The 24,991-nt window shown below is 43.1% G+C and overlaps 1 protein-coding gene across 4 annotated transcripts in view; it reads left to right on the top strand.

The window, feature by feature from the left end:
* Positions 1-24,991, top strand: part of RAPH1 (Ras association (RalGDS/AF-6) and pleckstrin homology domains 1) — a 157,822-nt gene that overhangs the window by 111,156 nt on the left and 21,675 nt on the right. For 3 of the 4 annotated variants that reach the window (XM_024206430.2, XM_024206439.2, XM_029910486.1), the window contains 4 exons: positions 3,610-3,684; positions 12,204-12,281; positions 15,544-15,703; positions 23,484-23,605. In XM_024206430.2, coding sequence (XP_024062198.1) covers positions 3,610-3,684; positions 12,204-12,281; positions 15,544-15,703; positions 23,484-23,605 — 435 coding nt within the window. The remainder of the gene's footprint in view (positions 1-3,609; positions 3,685-12,203; positions 12,282-15,543; positions 15,704-23,483; positions 23,606-24,991) is intronic. The other variant, XM_024206455.2, reaches the window with a different exon arrangement.

Below are 24,991 nucleotides of genomic sequence, written 5' to 3'. Positions count from 1 at the left end.
TTTTTTTTTTTTTTTTTTTTTTTTTTTTTTTTTTTTTTTTTACAAAAAAGAGACCTCTGCTTTTTTCCCCCTTGTTGTGGACCCTTCCCTCAATGGGGTATGCCCCACTCACCAGGCTTTAAGAAGTGCCTCTCTTGCAAAGAGGCGATCTTTGTTGCAGACAAGCACTCCCAGTGCATTCGCTGCCTCGGGGAAGGCCACATTCAACAAAAGTGTGATCTTTGCCAGGAAATCAGGCCCCGGTCTCGTAAGGATAGAGAACTCGGACAGAAAATTATCTTCATGCAGGCAGCTTTCCCACCCTCTCTGGACCCACGCCACAAGTCACCTGGACGATGTGAGTTTTCCCTAGAGCCTTCAACGTATAAAGGCTGTGGGTCAAAGAAACAAATCGCTGAGCCCTTTCACAAATCATGGAAAAAGAGCAGAAAATCCCCCACAGTGAGACCCGAGAGAGCCACAACGACACTGAGGGATAAGGACAGGAGTAAGCAATCCTCTAAAAAGGTATTACCGGTATGCAATTTTACATAGGTACCATCGTCGACACCTCATTTGGCACCAGAGCTTCCAGTATGGACAAGATCTTCATCCTCCATGGTACCGCCAGCAGCATCAAGTCAGTCGGCACTGCTGGAATTCAGACACTCTAGGGACCTTCATGTATCAGACATACTGGAATCTCCTCTTCTCGGTGTTGGGACTTCTGCACCAAGTCTTCGAACAGCATGGGAGTCTTCCCCGCTGCTCTGTCATGCTCCTCCCGCTCTCTAGTGAAGGCTCAGATAGCGAACCTGAGGAGGCAGAATCACAGTATTCCTCCCAGGCTCCTTACAGTGCCTAGTATCAACAGGGTCCTCGAGCATACCCTCAGATAGCCCCACCACCACCATCTTGGTACAGCCACCCATGGGCGCCACCACCACCCCAGTGGCCATGCTGGGACCCTTGGGCTGCATATCGACACCATGCCTCTCAAACTTCTTACCACTGAGCATTGCTCATAGGGTGGGGTGCACATCTAAATGGCCTTGCATCAAAAGACAAATGGTCACCTATGGAGATATCCCTTCACATCAACCACCTCGAGCTAAAGGCGGTCAGGAATGCCGGCACCCACTTCTTCCTACTGATCAAAGTATCACACAAGAGTATCTAACAAACAATCGACAAGGGGGAGCCAGGTCACCCTCCCTTTCCGTGGAGGCAATGAGACTATGGAAGTGGTGCATCTCCCACTGTTACACTGTCAGCAGCCTAACTCCAGGCACACAAAACTCAATAGCAGATAGTCTCAATTGCAAATTCCCACACAATCATGAGTGGGAGCTAGACCCAGTAGAACTTCACAATCTGTTCAGGGGGCACCGACCACAGACTTGTTCGCCACTTACCTGAACAAGAAATGTCCACGCTACTGCTCCCTGGACAATGCTCTCCTCCTCCGCTGGGACGGAGACCTTCTTTACATCTTTCCTCCTTTTCCCTTACTATCGAAGGTACTGCTGAAAATAAAAAAACGGTGCACACATCATTCTGATCACTCCTACTTGGCCGAGACAGACCTAGTACCCTTACCTGTCACAGCTTGTGACATGCCCACCAATCCCTCTCCCTGCCACTCCGCACCTCCTCTCCCAGTTCAGAGGACAATACCCTACATGCCAGCTTGGGGGTTCTCCGCCTCATGGAATGTCGTCGTCTTGGTTTGAACACTTAGAAAGCTCCTGTTCGAAGGAGGCATAGGAGGTGGTATTATGCAGCGGAAAGTCCTCGACACGATGTACCTACCTGCAAAAGTGGTGCAGGTTTCGAATTTTGGTGTACTTCCTGACATCCGTGACTCTTCCACATATCTGAGCCCTTTTTTGGGCCAGTGCATAGTCTATCTCTAAGCTCTCTGAGTTCATCTAGCAGCTATAACAGCCTTCCACCAACCAGTAGAGGGATACTCAGTGCTGTCACACCCAACCACCAAAAGGTTCCTCAAGGGCATAGTAAACCTCTTCCCACAACCTCGACTTCCTACTCCCACATGGGTCTTAAACCTGGTACTGAAAGGATTGACCAGGCCTCCCTTCGAACCCCTGGCCACCTGTTCGCTTACGTACCTCTTAGTGAAAACGGCCTTCCTGATCGCGATTACCTTGGCTAGGAGAACAGGAGGAATAGCAGCTCTGATGGCACAGCCCCCTACGTGGTATTTTTTCATATCCTTGGTTGTGTTTGAAAATGTTAATGCATTAGCTAACATATTTTAAAACAGCACTCATTTTCCCAGTCTAAACAAATGCTCAAAGCAGGATTTCTTTCTTACCCTTACTTACCCTGGGATTAGTAAAACAGACATCTCCCCAAAGAGAAACACTGAATCCTCTATTTCCAGACCTTTATCCTCTGTAGACGTTATTCCAGAGCAATAATACCCTATTGTAGTGACCTCTCAGGAATGACTTGAGAGAAGGTCGTCAAGTCAGTTCTCTAGAAAATATCCTTCCCATCTTCCTTTGTGGCTGATGCAGTTTATGTATAATTTAAATTCTTGGCCAATGAGGTAGCCATTTAACACCCATGGAACGAAGACTCCCACCTCAGGCAGAATCTGGCTTCTGCCAAATTTACTGGTGGAATAGCTACCTGGGTAAAGCATAGAAAAAGTTGCCCAAAAGGGAAAGCCATGCTTTAGCAGCTCTAAAACCTGAACAGAAGACTTCATGTTACCTTTGTCTTACTGGCATTAAGACATTCAGGAGGGAGTCATATTTTGTCTTTGATCTGCTCTCTCATCTGGGAAATTTTAACTCTTGGTCACTTCCCAAATGTGGATGATTGTCAGACAAACTCTTGTAGGAGAGAGAAAACTTGGTTTTTCTGCAAATTTCTCATTTGTGAGAAATTCAGCAATCTGACCCATCCTTGTGGGGACTGTATTTTGAGAGAGAGGATATCTGTACATGAAAAGTTTAATTTGTTGGCCATAGTTCAGGATTATCAGTTACACTCATTATGGTAAGGTTTTTTTCTGCAGTTTTGGAAGTCTTCTTGGGAAAAGCAGCCAGGGTGCAAAGCTTGACCAGCATGTCCTGGTTCCATGACTGACAGTTCTATGCTGTCTTCATCTCTGCACAGCCGAAGCAGCAAGCCCAGTTGTATAGGATTTGCATGATGTGGATAGGATTTTCAAAATTACATAAGTGACTTAGTAATGTAAGTCCCATTTACTCGTGCTCCTAGGTCACTTATGTAATTTTGAAAATCCTAGCCAGTATCTTGTAGAAAAGAAATCAGTAACAGGTAAGAAAACATTTTCTTCACGTGTATTTTATAATTGTTATGCCATTGAAAAACAGGTGAAGGGCAAGATGGTGTTTTTTAATAGCACAACTGCTTATTAAACCTTTGCTTTCCGTCAAAAGTGTTTCTGGAATTCATTGTCTAGAGATCGTTAGAGTTTTATGAATGGGAGGAGTTTGTGTGGGGAAGTTAAGTGCGGAAGGTTTTTAAGTGTTTGCTTAAACTCTGCTTGTCTACTATAATCAACACACTATAAAAAATTACTGCACTGATTTCCTTTGACTTATTTTCTTTCTCTTTTTCTTTCTGCACAAGCACTCCTATCTGGACAGGGAAACATCCCTTCTTCTGAGAAACATTGCAGGAAAGCCTTCTCATTTGCTGACCAAGGTGATGCATCTTCTTTCCACCTGCATGTGACTTTTTCCTTGTTGATAGAATGCAGTTCCCACTTCTGGGTTTATAGGCTTGATGCTCACCCCTCCCTCCCTCCCGTCACCCTTCACTCCCCCCCCCACCCAAAAATCCCCCCAAAACTTTTACTTTTACTAGAGTGACTTTTCCTCTTGTCAGGCTGTTTTTAAAGGCTGTCTCATTTTAAATATACTCTATTGAGTTACTGCAAATATCCATCAAAGATTCCAAGTTTTTGGAGAGCATGTAAGATTCATGCTAGCATTCTTGGCTAAAAAAGTCAAGTGGAGTCAAAAGTCTGTGGAGTCTGAAAGCTCTTCTTTTCTCCTCCCCTTTACAGGTATAAAAATCAAGCTGTGGGAAGCACATGGATGCTTTTTCTCATACTGCCAGAAAACAATAACATCCTTCAAATGAATTAAAATTACTAGCAACAGTTTGTCTTCGTATAGAAAGAAAGGATCAAATTTGCTATTTTAAGTGCTCTTACTTGGTGTAATCTGGAAAAAACACCCTACTGTAAGAAAAGATACTTAGAAGTCTCTTATGGATAACTCCTAAATTATTTCCGTAATGTAGAAAAACACCCCAAGAGGCACTCCTTGCATTTTAATATATTGCTGTCAACTTTCTGGCACTGTTTATGTTGGGAATCATAATTACTGTACCCCTGTAGTTTGGAATTGTTATATCAGAGGAGATGAAGGGTATGGACTCTGATTCTATTCAGCAATGACCAGATTGCATGAGGAAGACTATGTAGTTTTGTCTTGATAGACTTGCAATCCATTATATCAGGAGACAGACTTCACTAATGTCCACCTTCTGTGCACCATTTCTTTGATTATTTAAAAAAAAAAAAAAAAAAAGTTTAAGTGCTCCTAGGGAGAAGCTGGGCAAATCTGAAGACAAGGACTATACGTAGATTATGCCAATATAGTAAAGCAACAAGGGCATATTTGCTAAATAGGCAGGCTTAGGCTGTATTTGCCAATTATATTTTAGAACAGAGGTGGGCAAACTACAGCCCGTGAGCCTTTTTAAGCTGGCCCGCGAGCTTCTGCTGCAGCCGGGGCGCTGGGTCGGGGGCCGCTCCACACGGCTTGGTCCTGCTCTGGCCGGGATGCTGAGTCGGGCTGAGGCGTGTGGTGTGGCCTTACTCCAGCCAGGGCGCTGGGTCGGGGGCCGCTCCGACGCTGCAGCTGGGGCACTGGGTCACAGGCCACACCACATGGCTCGGCCCGGCTCCAGCTCTCCAGCCAGGGCGCTGGGTAAGGGGCTCCAGTGCTCCGGCTGGGGCGCTGGGTCGTGGCCTGCACCACACAGCTCGGCCCCCCTCCAGCCAGGGCGCTGGGTCGGGGGCCGCACCACATGGCTCCTGGAAGCCATGGCATGGCCCCGCTCCGGCTCCTGTGTGCTCCAATGGCCCCCTCCGGCACTCCAACGAGAGCTGCAGGGGCGGTGCCTGCGGATGGGGCAGCATGCAGAGCCGCCTGGCTGCGCCTCCACATAGGAGCTGGAGAAGGGACATGCCGCTGATTCCAGGAGCCGCTTGAGGTAAGCGCCGCTCAAAGCCTGCACCCCTGAGCCTCTCCCCATGCCCCAACCCCCTGCCCCAGCCCTGATCCCCCTCTCGCTCTCTAAACCCCTCGATCCCAGCCCAGAGCACCCTCCTGCACCCCAAACCTCCATCCTCGCCCCACCTCAGAGCCCGCACCCCCAACTAGAGCCCTCCTGCACCCCAACCCCAATTTTGTCAGCATTCATGGCCCGCCATACAATTTCTATTCCGCAATGTGGCCCTCAGGCCAAAAAGTTTGCCCACCCCTGCTTTAAAACTACTGTTTTTTCTAGTAAGCTATACTTGTGTTAACACTTTTTTTAATTGGCCAGCAGCTATCTGGTTTCCTGAGGAAATTTATTCCAGCTGCTATGTAGTAAAGGAACTTTAACAGCAGCCCAGAACAAAAGTCATTTTTCTGCTCTTTCCCAGCCCTCTCCTCTTTTACCTTTTTAAAACCACTTTACAGGTTTGGATGCATGAGAATTAAGAAATGTGGTGGCATGGACAGAAACCTTGAGTGTGCCTCTTCCCCCAACCCGTCCTCGCTCTCCCAGTTTCATGTCTTTCCTCATGTTCTTCCTGCTTCTGGTGGATTGTATGCTAGAAAGGTGTTCATGTGTACACACTTGCCAAGGCATCAAATGAAAATGTGCATGAAAAGTGTTCCACTGAGAAATGTTATCTAGTTTTAGATAAAGCAATACATTTAAAATTATCATCAAGCTGCATTTTAAATTGTAAACTTTTTTTGGCTGGGAAATTTTTATGTACAGATTAATATTGCCAAAGTGCATTTGATTATGATTTCTTGCTTGCACATCCTTTAAAGAGAAACTTTCTGGAGAAAACTTTCAAATATTAAACTAAAAACATTTACTGGATCCCATTTCATGTTTTATGAAATCATGTCTATCGCATTCACTTAAATGAAGTGTGAACTTCATAGCTTAAATAGTACCACTTAATTGCTAGCTTTATTAAATAAAGATAAGTTTTAAATAAAAAAAAAAAAAAAAAAACCCTCCAAAAATAAGGAATTCAACTGCAAAAAACAACATTAATGTACAATAAAATGTAAGAAGTCAAGTAATGCAAAAGTTAAGGTTCTTTGAGTAACATTAACTCACATTGCACAGCCTACTTCTTTTGTGTTAAAACACAGAACATATTTAATTACAAATTTAACAAGGAATTACGAAATAGATGTGTGTAATGTGGCCATGGGTAGCATTATTAAAGGAACCTTTTAACTTTTGATTTCTTGGGGTTTTTTTCAGTTTTAACTGTGCTACTTTAACAAATTGCATTAACATAGGTTTTTTGTATAACAGTAATATTCAGATGCAGTTGAAATTCACTTATTGAGAGAATCACTGCAAGTTGCCAGTTTTGAAAATAAACAAGAAAACTAACAAAATAATTTAATTATTCAAGAACACTGTATCACAGTGTAGCTTAGTTTTTATCTATTTCTGTTCACTGTACGCCCATATATTTTGTATTAATAAGATATCACTAGCTATTAGTGCTTTGAGAAGTAGAGCAAAGCTGATTTTTTTGAGAACTATTGGGATTCTGTATTTGTGATGTGATAATTAGTGATATTCTTCTGTAACTAGATGCAATTTCAATAAGATTCATTGTTTGGAATAAACTTCTTTTAGGCCTCAATCATACAAATACGTGCTTGCATGGGTAACTGTTCGCTCGAGTAGTCACACTGAGTCTAGGACCTTAGTAAGTTGTACTGCTGTTTCCAATTCCAACGGGTTCTAAACTATTTTAAGTTCATATTTTAGGCTTGTTTACAATTGCAGGGGAAATGAGTTGCTAATGCTAAATGTGATTAGATTGATTAGTATGTCATATTTCTAAAATGTAGACAGTTGTGTACAACAGTTGTCAGTTTGTGGTTGAATGGCTTGCAGGTGTATTCAAATATATTACTGTCACCTGTCTGTCTTCTCATGAAAATATATCTCACACGGAATGAGAAATGTAGTTAGCTCAGTGCAGTGTCTGGTTGCATAGGCTTCTTGTTTGTTAATCCTCTTTGTCCCTTGTGTCAAGGTTTGTTGTTTTATGGTTTGTTTGGCTGGGAAGGGGAAAAGAGGTAGATTGATTAGAGTGTAGCAAACTTTGAAAAATACCAACTTTAATACAATCATACTTCTTAAAAAAAAAAATCATAATCCAATTGTACTTTTGGGGGAAAAATCATGACAATACATAATTCCCCACCCTGCATCAATGAAGCATTACCTGCCAAATCTGCTGTACTGTTCTTGACATGTCAACTAGTTTAAAAGAAAAGCTCTGTTTAATAACTAAAGAACAGTCCTAACTATTTTTTTAAAAAATCATATTTTTAGTTTTGCTTTGATTTTTCTTATACATGAGTTTTAATCTTCTTTAGCATTTGCTGCTCGTAAATAAGATCTTTTTTAGGGAAATTACAATTTTAGAATTTAATTTCTAATAGTTTTAGTCTAAAAGTTAAAAATATTGCAGTATGTAATCATCAACATGGATTTGTCAAGAACAACTCATGTCAGACCAGCCTAATATCCTTCTTTGACAGGGTAAGAAGCCTTCTGGAGGGCGGGGGGGCGGGAATAGCAGTAGATGTGATATATCTCTACTTTAGTAAGGCTATTGATACTGTCTCATATGACCTTCTCATAAACAAACTAGAGAAATATAGCCTAGACAAACCTACTTATAAGATGGATGCACAGCTGGTTGGAAAAGGCGTACTCAGAAGAGTAGTTACCATGGGTTCAAAATCAAGCTGTAAGAATATATCAAGTGGAGTCCCGCAGGGGTCTGCCCTGTCTCTTCTTCAGATCTGGGAAAGGTACTCCCAGCCTCACAGCAGAATGCAAGGTGGAACAGATTGTTTAGCATAAGTAGTTAGCACATATTGTAACGTATCAGAGGGGTAGCCGTGTTTGTCGCTTTTTACAGATCCAGACTGAGTCCGGTGGCATCTTATAGACTAACAGACGTATTGGAGCATAAGCTCCCGTGTAGATTGGTCCAGGCTGAGGTTGATGGTGGGATGGAAGCTATTGAAATTGTGGTGGAATTCTTCCAGAGTCTCCTTCCCACGGATCCAGATGATGAAGATGTCATCAATGTAGCATAGGTAGAGAAGGGGCATGAGTGGACGAGAGCTGAGGAAGCGTTGTTCCAGGTCAGTCATAAAAATGTTGGCATATTGTGGGGCCATGTGGGTGCCCATAGTGGTGCCACTGGTCTGGAGGTATATATTGTCACCAAATTTGAAATAATTGTGCGTGAGGATAAAGTCACAGAGCTCAGCAACCAGTTGTGCTGTGGCATCATCAGGGATACTGTTCCTGACAGCTTGTATTCCATCTGTGTGTGGGATGTTTGTGTAGAGAGCCTCCACATCCATGGTGGCTAGGATGGTGTTTTCTGGAAGATCACCAATGCATTGTAGTTTTCATTCACCTGCACCTCCACCAATGTAATATATGCCATCATGTGCCAGCAATGCTCCTCTGCTATGTACATCGGCCAAACTGGACAGTCCCTACGTAAAAGGATAAATGGACACAAGTCAGATATTAGGAACGGCAATATACAAAAACCTGTAGGAGAACACTTCAGTGTCCTTGGACACACAATAGCAGATTTAAAGATAGCCATCCTGCAGCAAAAAAACTTCAGGACCAGACTTCAAAGAGAAACTGCTGAGCTTCAGTTCATTTGCAAATTTGACACCATCAGCTCAGGATTAAACAAAGACTGTGAATGGCTAGCCAACTACAAAAGCAGTTTCTCCTCCTTTGGTGTTCACACCTCTTCTGCTAGAAGAGGGCCTCCTCCTCCCTGATTGAACTAACCTCTAGACTGATTCTTGCCTGCATATTTATACCTGCCTCTGGAAATTTCCACTACATGCATCTGGCAAAGTGGGTATTCACCCACGAAAGCTTATGCTCCAATACATCTGTTAGTCTATAAGGTACCACAGGACTCTGTCGCTTTTCACATATTGTAAGGGACCATTCAAGGTAGAGTGACCCATTAACACTCCTCCCATCATAGGAGAAAAAGGGGGGGGGGCTAATGGGGTACAGATTAAGCCATAAATTCAGTGTCTCTGTTCAGTCTATATTGCAGAGTAATGAATTCAAGCTCTCAGACTCTTCTTTTGAAAGTATTGTGCAGGTTTTCTTTGAAGATGAGGACTGTTAAGTCAGATATGGAGTGATCAGTTTGTGAAAAGAGTCTTGAAGTACATAAATTATGAAGCGGAGTGTGATAAATTGTTCTCCTTAACCACTGAGAACAGGACAAGAAGTAATGGGTTTAAATTGCAGCAAGGGAGTTTTAGGTTAGACATTAGGAAAAACTTCCTAACTGTAAGAGTAGTTAAGTACTGGAACAAATTATCTAGGGAGGTTGTAAACTCTCCATCATTGGAGGTTTTTAAAACCAGATTAGATAAACACACCTGTCAGGATGGTCTAGATAATACTTAGTCCTGCCTCAGTGCAGGGGACTGGACTAGATGACCTATTGAGGTCCTTTCCAGTCCAACATTTCTATGATTATAGGCTACTGTTTCATCTCTGGAGCCAATCCTTAGAGTTTCAAATGAAAATGAATTTAGTAATAGAAACAGCACGTACTTAAACATGTTTATCATAAAACCACCACACAATCTATCATGGTTCTCTGCTAAGGAATCATTTAAGACTAGAATATCAGAAAAGATAATTACGGTGCACTGGCACAGGTGTATTAGAGCCATGAGGCCTGATTCTCCAAAGCCTTGCTCTTTGTGTATTCACATGCACCTGTGCAAAGTGGGTGTAAAATGCTTTTTGATAGTTGTGTACTCACGTGCACATGTACAACATGCAGCGGGATGGAAAATTGGGCCCCTTAAGTAAAAAGCCAAATCGAACATGTTTGCAGCCTCTGTACAGAAATAAAGGTTTATGGTTGAGTTCATAGATACCATTTTAAAAGCCAGAAATTGCTCAGTTTCTCAAAATTGGTCTTAAAAATATATAAAGGGTCCATCTTGCTCTTATTGACTTCAGGAGCAGCCCAGTGCATAAAATGATTAATTGTAGAACCTTACTCTTCCAAATTAAAAAAAAAAAAAATCTTAATAGAGCTTTTCTTTGCTTTTGGATAACAAGTGTTTTGTGGATGAAAACAACGAGGACTAAGAGGTAGGATGAATACTCTAAAATTCTGGAATTGTATGTCATTTGGTTAAAGTAAAAAATCTTTTCAGATATCTTACTGTTGGTTTTTGGTTTTTTCCCTTTTTTCTAAACAATATATTCTGGTATAACCTTTCCTAGTTATGTGATACCATCATTATGATAAATTAAAATGGGTCTCTCACTAGCCTAATAAAAAGCGTTCTTTGCCTAATTGAGTTTTCAGCTAATGTTTCAAACCCCAATTATTACTGCTCTTGTCCGCTTATTGGCTCCTCTTATTGAAAAAGATTATGTTTCTCACAAGCAAGTCTATACCCCTCCACAGCTGTTGCCATCTCTACTGTGTAGTATAGAAGTACAGTCTGAGAATGAGGGGACAAAAGTGGCTAAGTATGAGTAAGACAAAGTCGCCTAGGAAGGAGCCACTCCAGAGGATGAGAATAACAACAATGGCTTCACAGAAGTGAAAAATGCCAGTAACAGTGTTACTCCTAATGAAGTTCTGCACAGATTTGAAGATGGATGAATCTTTGTCATTAAATAAAAGGCAACTTCATCCAAACAGTGTAACCGAGAAGCGGCTTAGTGATTTTATTTGTAGAATGAAATGATAAAGAGTTAATCGCTGTAGTTGGGGCTGTCTTTCCATCATTGTGCTACTTTTGCTCTGAAAGCAATCTATTTTTGAAGGGGACTGACCGAAGTATTTTTAATTGTGTGGCTTTCTAATTATGAGTTCTACAAGGTGGTTTATGTGCTTCTTAGACACTTCACGCTGTAGTAATCCAAATCTTAGAATTCTGAAATTTGAAACCTGCAGGCAGAGGTTCTGCAGAAGTGGTTTCTTGTTTCAGCAGATCACTTCAACTCGATTGCAATAGTAATATTATATAGGCTGATTGCTGGAGATTGAAAGTAAGTATTAGTAATGTTGCAGTATACCGGTTTCTTTATGAAAAGCAATTAAGAGCTAGAATGGATTCAGATTCCTTGGATTTGTAATGTGTTTTAAATTGTAACAAACTTAGATTTTTAAAAGGAAGAGTATCAAAGAAGAAGGTTTAACTTCTTACATTTGGTGATCTGAACACTTTTTTTGTTTTTAAATGAGGAAAAACATAGTATGGAACATGGATGAAAGGTGTAGTGTGCAAGTACTGAGCTATTTCCAAGCAGTTTAACATGTTAAAAGCTTCCTTAACAGACTGGAATAGCGTGGAATGCTATTTAATGGAAGTGTCTGTAACAGTAAGCTATGGTATCTCTCATTGTGATGTTAACTTTGATAAACTGAAAATCTGTTGGATGTGTTTAATTGTACTGTTGGCAAATATGGTATGAGATGGGACTGTCATTGTAAATCTTTGGCAAATTAAAGCATTCAGTAATTGATGGATGCAAAAGAAAAAAGTAGAATGCAAAGGAATGATGCAGTATTGGCTGGCAAAGTGCAGAAAAACAATTGTATTCTGTCTTCAAAGCCACAGGGTCTGATCTGTATGTATATCAGACAGATACAGGAAGTCTTTGCATCTTAAAAGTAGTAGTTTTTTTCAGCATCAATGATTGTTCCTTTAATTTCCACAGTAGCGGTTGTTGCCAGTGGGGGAACTAGTATTCCTTCTCAAATTCTACCCTATGGTAACCTCATAATTAGAAGCTTTGAAGTCCTAAAATCAGACTGACATTTGTTTAACTGGTATGCTGTATCCCCACAGGAAGAGCAGGCTGCTAAACTGAAAGCTGAGAAGATCAGGGTTGCTTTGGAAAAGATTAAAGAGGCACAAGTGAAAAAGGTAAGCTATATTTATATTATTTTACGTGATGCCTAGGTAATCCTGATTGAATCAGAAAATATGGGTTCAATTCTGCTCTTCTCTGTTAATTACCCTTAAACTATTTTAATAAAAAAAAAGACTTCTTTTTACGTTCAGTTCTCTTTTGAGGGACATTGCTCTCTGATCTGTAGTTAGGTTATTCAAATTTTAAATAACTATTCTATTCCTTTTCTCATCCAGTCAGGGCTTAATCAAGAACTTACACTATATGGTGTGGCATCATGTTTTTCTAAGTATCTTATTCTACACCAGATACAGATTTAAAAGACTTTGGCAATGTGCATTCACATCTGAAACAGAGATCCAGCCGTCTTTGCCTGTTCAGTAGCCTCGCATTTCAAACTGTCTTGTCCTCTTTATAGACTCTCATTCAATATCAGGCTCTCCAACTTCCAGTTTGCAAGATACAAACCCTCCTTTAGTTGTTAATAATAATAATAATAATAATAATAATAATTAATAATAGGCAGAAGAGGAAAACACAGACAGTATTTGATGCTATGCAGGGCCGGCTCTAGATTTTTTGCCGCCCCAAGCAAAAAAAAATTTTGGCTGCCCCACACCCCCGCCCTGGGCTCTCTTCTCCCCCCCCCCCCCCTGCACCCCCTACCACCCCAGCCCTGGTCTCCCCCTGCCGCCCCAGCCCTGGGCTCTCCCCCACCAGTGCTGACTCCGCCCATTTCCCCCTCATCCGGTGCTGGCAGGGTCGGGGTAAGCAGCGAGGCTCCTGGACGTGCCTCAGCCCAGGGTCCCTTAAGCCAGGGCTCCCGCCTCCAGGACCGGCCAGGACCCAGGAGGGCAGAGCCGGGGGACCGCCCGGCAGGGGGCTGAGGAGCTGGGGCAGGGTAGCCCCAGAGGGAGAGGAGCCCCGGAGAGCGGGACGCAGGCCCCGCACGGCAGTGCCCCGCCCTCTATGGCCCCGCTGCTGCTTCTGGCCGCTCTGCTGCAGTCCCTGGGCGGCTCAGGCCACTTCGTCCGGCTCAGGCCGCTTCGCCCAGCCCCGGCTGCAGCACTGGGGGGCGGCCGCCCTGCAGCACCTGCAGGCAGCTCTAAGTGCCCCGCAGGGCAGCCCCCAGCCCGAGTGTCCCTCGCTCGGAGCCTGCCCGGCCCAGCCACAAGGTGCAGGTGCTGCTCTCACGGTGCGAACCACAGTGGCCCCAGGGCGCCCCCTGCACACGACGCGCTGCTGCCAGGGCTGGCTCTAGGCTTTTGCCGCCCGAAGCGCAAATAAAAAAAAAAAAAGGCTGGAATGCCGCCCCTGAAAATGTGCCGCCCCAAGCACATGCTTGGTTTGCTGGTGCCTAGAGCTAGCCTTGATGCTATGTCAAATATAGTAAAGATGTTGCCTCCAAATTTAGGGACACTGTAAAGTAATTTAGGGCCAATATTTAGATATGTTTAATAAATAAATCTGTATCTCTTAATATTAACAGGATAATGTCCAGTGTTTAAATCACTGAAAAATGTTAATATTTAAACATGCCACATTTAATATTTGCAAATAAAATGCTACAACTTTGTGCTAGAGTGTGAACATTCAGAACAAATTAACTAACGTCTTTTAACTTTGCAAGCTGAGTGAGGTGCGAAAAAAGTAATCAATAGCATAAAATGTGGAAACAAGATTCTAACATTCTTTGTTTTACTATATTAGTGTAGGCAACAGATTAGATTGAGGTATAATTTTTATATGGACACTGCACTCTTTTTAAAGTAATAGTGAAACAGCAGAGAATTAGCAGTTAAGTTTTTAAAAACAGTGCTGCTTTCCCCACACACCTTCCAAGTCAGGGCCGGCTCCAGGGTTTTGGCCGCCCCAAGCAGCCAAAAAAAAAAAAAAAAAAATGCCGCGATCGCGATCTGCAGCGCCATTTCGGCGGGAGGTCCTTCGCTCCAAGCGGGAGTGAGGGACCGTCTGCCGAATTGCCGCCGAATAGCTGGACCTGCCGCCCCTCTCCGGAGAGGCCGCCCCAAGCACCTGCTTGCCAAGCTGGTGCCTGGAGCTGGCCCTGTTCCAAGTAAAAACAATTTAAAATAGAGAACTTTTGTTTGTTTGTTTGACTGCCCCACCGGTGAAAGACTAATATTTATGCAAAATGTGGCAGAAAGTGGCAGAAGTCTTATGACTTGCAAATTTTTAAATTAAAGCTATATGTCACTTGCATTGCCCATCATAATTGGAAAGACACTTGTGTTGTGTTCCATGTATTTATGTATAATTGTGACTTTTTAATCATACTTAAGACCTGAATTCCTTGTATGGATCTCATACTATATATTTTAAGTGTGTTGGGTTTTTTAACTAAATAGGGATGCTAAAATACTATGGACATACTGTACTCTGTAGATGAGTTTTCAAATATTCATGTACTTCGACCAGTAATATGATTCACTTCATGCAGGTTTAAACTAGAGCAAATGGTGAATTCTCTGTAACTTGAAGTCTTTAAATCATGATTTGAGGACCTCACTAACTCATCCAGAGGTGTTAGGTCTATTACAGGAGTGGGTGGGCAAGGTTCTGTGGCCTGCAATGTGCAAGAGGTCAGACTTGATGGTCATAATGGTCCTGTCTGACCTTAAACTCTATGAGTTTATATGCTTTTTTGTTGGTTTTGACAAAGTTAGTTAGGAAAATCTAGATGCTAAAAAAAGAAAAATACAAATTTATGAGCAATAGCAACAATACACAAAACTCTCCTTTTATATAATTTTCAATTAATAACAACACGTTAGCCTTGCATTCTTGTATTTTTTCATAAGAATGAAAACAGTAATTAATAAAAATTAATCGTCCGGTAGATCAATGGAAATAAATTATCATTGTATCAATTTTTAAAAGAGCAATGCGTAAAATTTCATATGAATTTATACAAGGCATTTGTGCTTGCATCTAGTTGCTTGAGACAAGCTTGTGTGAAGACAAGTTTCTTTTTTTGGCAATATGTTGGTTTGTTTTTTTTTTTTAAAACGCATAACTAAAATAAAACTACATATTGTAGATTTTTTTCCTTTTACAAAAGGAACATGACCTTTTGATAAGTGGGTTTTGAAATGAACATCTAGCTATTAAATATGGCTCTTTGCATCTTTAAGGGAGAAGGAATTGATTTTAATATAAACTCTATATGAGCTAAACTTTATTTTTGTAATCTAGGTTCAATAAGAAATATGTTTGGGAAATTAATCCCCGTTATTTTTCTTCCCCTTCTGGTCACAGCTGGTAATCAGAGTTCACATGTCTGATGATAGCTCCAAAACTATGATGGTGGATGAGAGACAGACAGTAAGACAAGTACTGGACAATCTGATGGACAAATCCCACTGTGGCTACAGTTTAGACTGGTCACTGGTAGAAACCATATCTGAATTACAAATGGGTAAGTAAACATGTTAATAATTTTGATTCCTACTTTTTATCTTAGTATTATCAGTTCACTTAGCATTTGTCCATATGGACTTCATACTAATTTAAATATTACTGATCCATAAAACTGTTAGTGTTCATCAACCTCTGTTGGAATAAATTTTCATCATTTTGATTGTCGGTTACGTTTAGAGTTCTGCAATCATTTCTGACGTTAATACCTTGTACCTGTATTCACTTAAAATCTGTCTCTTTATAGTTAAATGAACTTGTTTTGTTTTTAATTAAAACTAATCCAGTGTTGTGTTTGAACTGAATTGTTTGGTAACTCCAATTAAAGTAGCAAACTGTTGTACATTGACCCCTTACTAGGACAACAGGCCTCTAATAGCTGAACTGTCTAGGAGAAGGTTGGACAGTGCAGAACACATGTTTGTGGGGGGGGGGAATTTGGGACTGGGCGTGTGTTGGGGTCATCCTGAAGGTAGTAACCAAGGCTGCTGGAAGCCAGAGTGTGGCCGGTATGTTGCTGACAGGTGGATGGGGTCAGAGTTGCTGGATCAGGGGTGCAGATCTATCAGGACACTTGGGGTGATCTGCATGCAGCAGCCCGGATGGGGAGCTACAAGAGCAAGGCATTGTGAGGCACCCAAGGTTGCATGGCAGGTGGTGACAAAACCCCTCTGGAGGAAATTCACAAGACATCTCACACATTCCTGGCTATTTTGCAGAATGTGGGATCTAGTTGAGTGGCGCTCCTCATTAATGAGGCCATCCTAGAGCCTGCCAAAGTCACGTGTCATACTTTAGCAACATGCGCACCTACTCTTAAGAGGGCAGAAAAGAAGTCGTGTGTCCCAGCCAAGGGGACAGAGTTTTTGTTCTCTCATCCTGCCCCAAACTCTTTGGTGGTTCAAGTGGCCACTGAAAGGAAAGGGAAAAGGAAACACCACACAAAGCCCACTCCTTCAGATAAAGAGGCCAAATGTGTGGACCTACTCATAACAAATATTTTCATCCACCAGTCTGCAATTACCTGGCTTTGTTGTCAAAGTGTGATTGTATCAATGCCTCTAAAATTTTGGAATTCAGAGACAAGCTCCCTCAGTAGGATAGCAGTCAATTTCAAGTGCTTATCGAGGAGGGTAGATTGGTGGCTAGAACATCCCTACAGGCTGCAGTTGATGCAGCTATGCAGCCTCAGGGTAATGGCAACTATCGTGATGTGTTAGGAATCCTGATTTGCCTCAGCGAAGTTCAATCCAATGTGAAGGACTTACCCTTTGACGGAAATAACTTATTTAGCTAAAAGACTGAGCCCTGGTCTACACTACGAGTTTAGGTCGAATTTAGCAGCGTTAGATGGATTTAACCCTGCACCAGTCCACATGACACAGCCATTTTTGTCGACTTAAAGGGCTCTTAAAATCGATTTCTGTACTCCTCCCCAACGAGGGGATTAGCGCTGAAATAGACATCACCGGGTCAAATTTGGGGTAGTGTGGATGCAATTCGACGGTTTTGGCCTCCAGGAGCTATCCCAGAGTGCTCCATTGTGACCGCTCTGGACAGCACTTGGAACTCAGATACACTAGCCAGGTACACAGGAAAAGCCCCGGGAACTTTTGAATTTCATTTCCTGTTTGGCCAGCGTGGCGAACTCAGCAGCACAGGTGACCATGCAGTCCTCCCAGAATGTTTCTACCTCTATCATCTCCGTCCCTGAGGTTATCACAGATTAGAAGGCGAAAAAAACGCACTCGCGATGACATGTTTTCCGAGCTCATGCAGTCCTCCCGCACTGATAGGGCACAGCGTAATGAATGGAGGGGCATTCAGTGGCAGAGGCCAGGAAAGAATTGCTGTGTTTGCTTAACGGCAAAAGTATCATGCCTCGCTAGCGATCCTGCCCGAGCCAGGTGGCTGTCACATGCACTCCGCGTTGTGTCAGCCTTGGGCGGGGGCATGACCGCTTTGTGAGCAGGAAGGCCATAGATAGACATTGCATTAGGTAGCTTCTGTACAGGGCCGGCTCCAGGCACCAGTGCAGCAAGCAGGTGCTTGGGGCGGCCAACGGAAAGGGGTGGCACACCCGGGAATTCGGCGGCGGGTTCCTCGGTCCCTCTCGGAGGGAAGGACCTGCTGCCGAATTGCCACCGAAGAATGAAGCGGCAGTGGTAGAGCTGCTGCCGAAGTGCCGCCGATCGCGGCTTTTTTTCTTTCTTTCTTTCTTTCCTCCCCGCCCCCCCCCCCACACACACACACTTGGGGCAGCAAAAATGCTGGAGCTGGCCCTGCTTCTGTAGCTAGAGAAAACATTCCTGTGCATTCGGCTAAGTCTGTGGCAAAAAAAGAGAAGCCCCGTAGTGTAGGGGTTATCACGTTCACCTAACACGCGAATCATCCCCGGTTCGAAACCAGGCAGAAACAGGTCACTGTTCCTTTTTCTGACTCCCCTCCTGCATTTTTAGTCTTAGAACAGACCGTGTTCAGTCTGTGAAATTTTACTTTGAATTATATTAATTATGAGTTAAATAATATGGAAGCTCTCTAAGTTATAGTCCCAGATTCCTTACCCTTTCAGCTGCTCTGATAAATTAACATTTTTGTTAGGGGCCGGGGGGAAATTTTCATGAAGCCTTTTATAGGGACTAAATGCTATCTAGGACTCTGAAATAATCTTAACATGGCCCATAGAGTGCAATCCTTCGTTCTGGATTTGTCATTCCACAAGTTGAACTGCTCCTTACTACTGTCCAGGCTTCATGAGCAAGGGGCAAGCTGGGGTAGGTGCGACCGCGCGGTGCTGCCGGCTGGGAGAGCAGCCTGAGGCAGAAGCCTCCAGCTTGCACTGCTGGTCTGGGGCTCCGTCTGCTGGCCCCGCTCAGCCCACTGCCTGCCTGGGGTTCCGATCATCCAGGCAGGCAGCGGGCTGAGCAGTCCGGTGGACAGGACCCCAGGAAAAAGGCGTGAAACAATTGTCTGCCGTTGCTTTCACGGAAGGAGGGAGGGAGGGGGGCCTGACGACATGTACCCAAAACCACCCGCAACAAAGTTTTTGCCCCATCAGGCATTGGGAGCTTAACCCAGAATTCCAATGGGCAGCGGAGACTGCGGGAACTGTGGGATAGCTACCCACAGTGCACCGCTCTGTAAGTCGATGCTATAGTGAGTAAGTCATGTGGTAGTGAGGACGCACTCCGCCGACTTAATGCGCTTAGTGTGGACATATGCAATAGACTGTATAAAATCAAATTCTAAAAAATCGACTTCTATAAAATCGACCTAATTTCGTAGCGTAGACATACCCTGAGTCGTCATGTTCATTGAAAGGCTCAAGGGCAACCCTCTGCTCCCTCGGTATATATACACCAGCACTGAAGATGAAGTATCATAAGCGGTTTAGACCAGTACCACAGCCCTTCTACCATCAAAGGTATATGAACCACAGCAGAAGCGGAAGAAGATTAACACAATGCTTCTCTTTCCTCCTCCTTGCAACCACAACTGCTGTCAAGAGTACTTTTGATGGGACCTCCGAGGGTTGTAAACCAACTGAGATGCCATCTCTTTCGGCCCCCAACATGCAGTTTTGATGGCGGCCTAGCCCAGTTTTCCCGTACCTGGTGGGTAACAGACAAATACCATCAACACCATCTGTTCAGGCTATATTGTAGAGTTCCTCTTCCCCTCCAAAACCACCTTACCCATCCCTTTTTAGGGACCACTCTCACGAGAGGATACTCATTCACGAGGAAATCTTAGGAGGGATTTTATTCCAAATATTTCCTCATCCCAAAGAAAAGGGAGGATAGAGACCTCCAGCAAATCAATGTCTTTATCTACAGATTTAGATTCAGGATAGTCACCTTGGCATCGATAATCCCATTCCCAGAGATGACAGGTTCACAGTTCTTGACATGAAGGGTAACTATTTTCATATAGATGTCCACCCCTCTCACAGGAGATTTCTGCGGTTTACTATAGGTCCAAACCGTTATCAAGACAGGGTGCTCCCCTTAAGAATAGCAACATTTACGAAGGTACTTTCATTTGTGGCAGCAAGCTTCTATTGCCACGGCTCGACAGTCTTTCCTTACCTAGATGACTGTTGACAGGGAGATCTCGTTAGGTGGTACCTCATCATCTCTAGCATCACTGGGAATCTATGTGAATGCAGAAAAGTCGATTTTAGTTCCCTCACAGACCATAGAATTTATCGGAGTGACTCTGGATTCTGAGCCAGAGCTTATCTCCCTCCGTATAGATTCCAGTCCATGAACAATTTAATCAATCATCTCAGAAAGAGCCTGCAGATGTTGGTTTGTTCAAACCTTATCCTCCTTGGTCAAATGGGATCCTGTACCTACATGACACCTTTTGTGAGACTTCAGCTTTGCTGTCTACAAGCCTGGCTTCAGACAGTATATGTGCCAAGCAGACACAATATGGACAAGTTAATCCTGCTCCCTGCCTCCCTCCCTTCCTCTCTCCCACCCCCCGCTTCAGAGTGTGGGACTCTCTAGCTTGGTGTCTGAGCAGGAACGTGGGGGGAGAGAGAGTTCCCTTCACTCTGTGCCCACCTGAGAAGATAGGTGCCTCCCTGTTAGGATGAGAGACCCATCTGGACAACCACACAACACAAGAAACATGGACTCCTTGTGAATCCAGGAACACACAAGCACATAAACCTCCTGAACCTGAGAGCTCTCCGAGTAGCATGCAAAGAATTCTTTCTGATCATACAATTCCTGCATATTTAGGTAATGTCAGACAACATAAGTGTTCTATGTCAGCAAGCAAGGGGGAGCAAATTCTTATTCCCTTTGCTTGGAGGCGAAACTGTAAAACTTGTGTATTCACCACCATATTATTCTAACAGCAGTACACCTCCCAGGGGTACATAATAAACTAGCATACAGCTTCAGCAGACCATTCTCGATCAACTGTGATTGGGAGCTATAAGATTCCATGGTGAAGAGCATATTCAGACAACAGGGATCCCTATCTTGGGGCCTGTTTGCATTTCCTGTTTTCTTGGAACACACTATATACTGCTCCCAAGGGCTGCACAGTTAGGACTCCAGGGGAGATGCCCCTCTAATACTGTGGGCAGGACACTTAAGGTACATATTCCCCTCCCCCCCAATTCCACTTTTATCTTGATTTCACAAGAAGATTCAGCAGAATGGGGCAGTGATCATCCTCATTGTTCGTAGGTGGCCCAGACAGTTTTGGTTCCATAGTCTTTTCTAGCAGTCAGCCCACCCACCCATCAGTATTTAGTCTTTCACAGACCTTTTGACACAAGACAAGGGCAAGATCAGCCCTCCCAGTCTGGACTCCCTCCACCCCACAGCTTTGTATTTGGATGGCTATTGAATCTAGAGCAGACATTTTCAGTATTCGAGGAAGCCATCCTTAACAATAGCAGAAGGGAATCCATCAGAAAGTGTTACTTCGCTAAGTGGAAGAGATTTTCTGTTTGGGCTCAGCATCACCAAATGTTCCCAGAAGAATTAACATTCCCACAATTTTTTGGGACTATCTGCTCACCTTGAAAACCTCAGGTCTTTCACTTAGCTCTCAACAAAGTACACTTGGCAGCAGTTAGTACCCTCCAATGACTGCCACTCCATTTTCACCTAGGGTGACCAGACAGCAAATGTGAAAAATCTGGACAGGGGATGGAGGGTAAATAGATGCCCATATAAGTCAAAGCCCCAAATATCGGGACTGTCCCTATAAAATCGGGACATCTGGTCACCCTATTTTCACCCATCTAGTGATGGTTTTTTTCTGTAAAGGGTCTAGTCAGAGCCTTCCCCACAATAACTAAATCTGCTCCAATGTGGGTCCTTAACTTGGTCTTCTCGACATTAACAGAGTCACCATTTGAACCACTAACAACATGCTTGCTGTGCCATTTATCTATGAAGGTCAACTTTCTAGTGGCTATCGCTTTGGCTAGAACAGCAGAAGAACTAGGGGCCCTTATGGCTCATCCACCATAGACAATATTCCATAAGGATAAGGTTTCCCTGAGACTACACCCAAAATTCATCCCCAGTGTAATCTCAGGCTTTCATCTAAATCAGACAATACATTTACCTGTTTTTTTCCCCCCTGAAGCCACATGCCACCAACATCTGGACAGGAGATTCCATTCCCTGGATGTATGCTGTGCCTTGGCTTCTACCTACAGAGAAGAAAATCAATTACAAAATTTCCTGGACTCTGTTTTATTAGCAGAACAAATCAAGGGACAACTGATCTCTTCTCAGAGACTTTCTAAGTGGATTTCTGGCTCTATCCTGCTCTGTTACAGTTAGCTGATACCTTCCTCCACATGGTAGGAGGGCCCACTCTACCAGAGCCCAGGCAGTTTCGGTAGCCTCACTTCATGAAGTGCCACTTGTTGACATCTGTAAAGCAGCAATGTGGAGCTCTGTCCATATGTTCATAAAACATTATCCCTTGTGCTAGCCTCCATAGCTGCACTTTAACTTTGCAATTTTAACTTTGGCCTTTTTTGAGCCTTGACTGGGTAATTTTGCAATCTCGACAGTTTCATATTCTAGATTGTTCAATATAATTTCTTATGGGGGTGTTAGAAGAAGAAAAAAACAATAGACACGCAAACCTGTTTGCTTAGACAATTTAGCAGTTCACCACCAGAATTCTAAAAAAGAAACCTGCATGCCATTGTGCACAAAGTTGTCAATGGCTCAGAGTTCCTACTGATTTACCTAGAAATCTTTTTGTAAAGGAGGGAAGGCTCTTGTCAGAGAGTTCATACTTAATTGTGTAGTGAAGGAGACAAGGGCTCTGCAGGGCCTTTTTCACAGAGCCTGTAGTAACAGCAGGGTGAACTAACTGGTATACATTGCTTTTGCCTTATTAATTGTTCATGAACTGAATGTGCAATGAAGTTTAATAAGCTCTTTCAGCTACTAGACTCTGCAGAAGAGCAACTGTTCTCCTCCAAAGTCCCTGAGCTTCCTTATCTTATTTCACTTTAATCAAATGAGGTAGGGCTTGCTAAATTTTCCTGTGATCCTAAATTAGCTATGCACACTTATATAACCATCTTTCAGTTAGAACATCAAGTGTGTTCTTTCATTTTTATTTTTACATAATTCTTGTTTAAAAAAAGTCACCTGAGTATGTAAGAACTATAAATTTCAAATGAGATGATAAATAGCTGAAAATACAATATTCAGGTCTTCACAGTACTGTGTTTATATTGTAAGTATACAAACATTTAACCCAGGGGTCGGCAACTTGCGGCTCTTTGACTGCCCCCTAGCGGGCAACTGTTTAAAAACAAAACAAAACAAAAAAACTGAATTTACTTTATTTGCTTCTTTACACTCTAAAACAGTGATCACCAGCCTGTCAATCACGATAGACTGGTCAATCCTGGAGCCTCTGCCAAGCGATCGCGATCTACGGGCCGCTAAAAGTCCAGTGGCGCAGCAGGGCTCAGGCAGGCTGCCTGCATGCCTTAGCCCCATGCCGCTTCCGGAAGCAGCCGACTGCTGGCACATCTCTGCGCATCCCTGGCGGGGGGGAGGCAGTTCCGTGTGCTGCCCCTGCCCCCAGCACCGTCCTCTCAGCTCCCATTGGCTTGTTCCCGGCCTTTTCTTCCATTTTAACAAACTGTTAACTATATATCTGTGTTTTTCCTCACATCTTATCCACCTACTGGATCCTGCTTTGAGGTCATGTTACAAAATGTGAGAGAGTAAAATTTTTTTTTTTTACTTGTTTGCTCTTTCTCATTTATGCAGAAAGAATCTTCGAGGACCATGAAAATTTAGTTGAAAATCTTCTAAACTGGACCAGAGACAGTCAAAACAAACTTATATTTGTGGAACGTATAGAAAAATATGCACTTTTCAAAAATCCCCAGGTAAGTCTGAAGCTGATTTTTTTCACTTAATTTTAAGCTTATAAATGTCTCTTGGTAGCACCTTTGTCAACATTTTTATATTGATATTTGTATCTGTACAAACACACACACAGTAGCTTTGCATTTTAACAGTACCTCCAGAATACACTCTGTGGTCAGCGCAAGATTAGCCCCCTAAATGAAAACCTTGATGATCTAACCAATCCATTTTCTAAGTGTGTGAATAGTTTAGTGGAATTAATAGCAGCCCATGTAACCAGTTTGCATGGAATACTCACCAATACTTAGTGCTATTCACGTCTAGACAGTCCGGAGGAAAGGGTTTGAGCTTGAGTTGTGACACGTGTCACTTTGGGGAGACTGGCAATGCCCCCCCCACACCATCTCCCGAGGATAGGGTGAGGGGAATTGGATGGATTCTGTGGGATAGACAGCTGCCTACAAGGGAGGGGCAGAGAGATAAGGAGAGCGAATGCCTGAGGAAGCCAGGGTCCGTCTTCATTCAGCTGTTTCCTGATCAAACAACAAAAAGGTCACTGTTCTTTTTCAATAATTAACTATGGAGGGATGTTAATTAGGGTTTCTTGATTATAAGCATAAATGCAAAAAATATGATGTAATGCTAGAGGCCTACAGCACTGAGGGGACAGAGAGGTGAAAATAAAATCAGGAATCAAAACAAAGGACCATTTGAAAAATAAAGAATTAACAAAGGCATGTTTAACATCACCTTGATCACTTGCTTGCTTAACCTCTAGTCTGTATATTGGGTGTATGGATAGGGTGACCAGATGTCCCGTTTTTAAAGGGACAGGCCTGTTTTTTGGGACTTTTTCTTGTATAGGCGCCTATTACCTCGCACCCCCTGTCCATTTTTTCACAGTTGCTATCTGGTAACCCTATGTATGGATCATGTTCTTAAGTCTGTGAGGTACCTAATACACTAGGCTCTTGGGCTTCACTTTCCAAAAGCGAGTAGTGATATCGGGTGCCCCAACTTGAGATACCTTATAAGGAGCATATATTTTCAGCGAGAACTGAACGTCAGGCCTCTTTCTGTGATCTCCGGCTGAGGCACCCAAAATCTTAGTCACTTTTGAAAGCGTATTCCTCAATACATGTGTGACATCAATACATGTCACTGGTTATTAGTAATAAGAATGGGCCTTCTGTAGATGGAAGTCAGCATGAACGTGTTACTTACTCAGTTAAAAACCTTGGTCTGACCTAATACCATGAATATTGTTTTGCTTCCAGAGAGAGCAGGTGAATATAAAGGGGTCTGGAAGATGCTCACGGTCAGTGTACCAACCCCTTCCAGCTTAGGTGGGGAAGAGTGCAGAATCACTTTACTGGATAAAAGGATTATATCATACTGATAATACA

This window comes from Terrapene carolina, unplaced genomic scaffold (genome assembly GCF_002925995.2).
Source record: "Terrapene carolina triunguis isolate 2854851 unplaced genomic scaffold, T_m_triunguis-2.0 Scaffold62, whole genome shotgun sequence".
In the NCBI taxonomy this organism is placed as follows: Eukaryota; Metazoa; Chordata; order Testudines; family Emydidae; genus Terrapene; species Terrapene triunguis.
The sequence above is the reverse complement of the archived record's forward strand: the minus strand, read 5'-3'. Positions and strand labels throughout refer to the sequence as shown.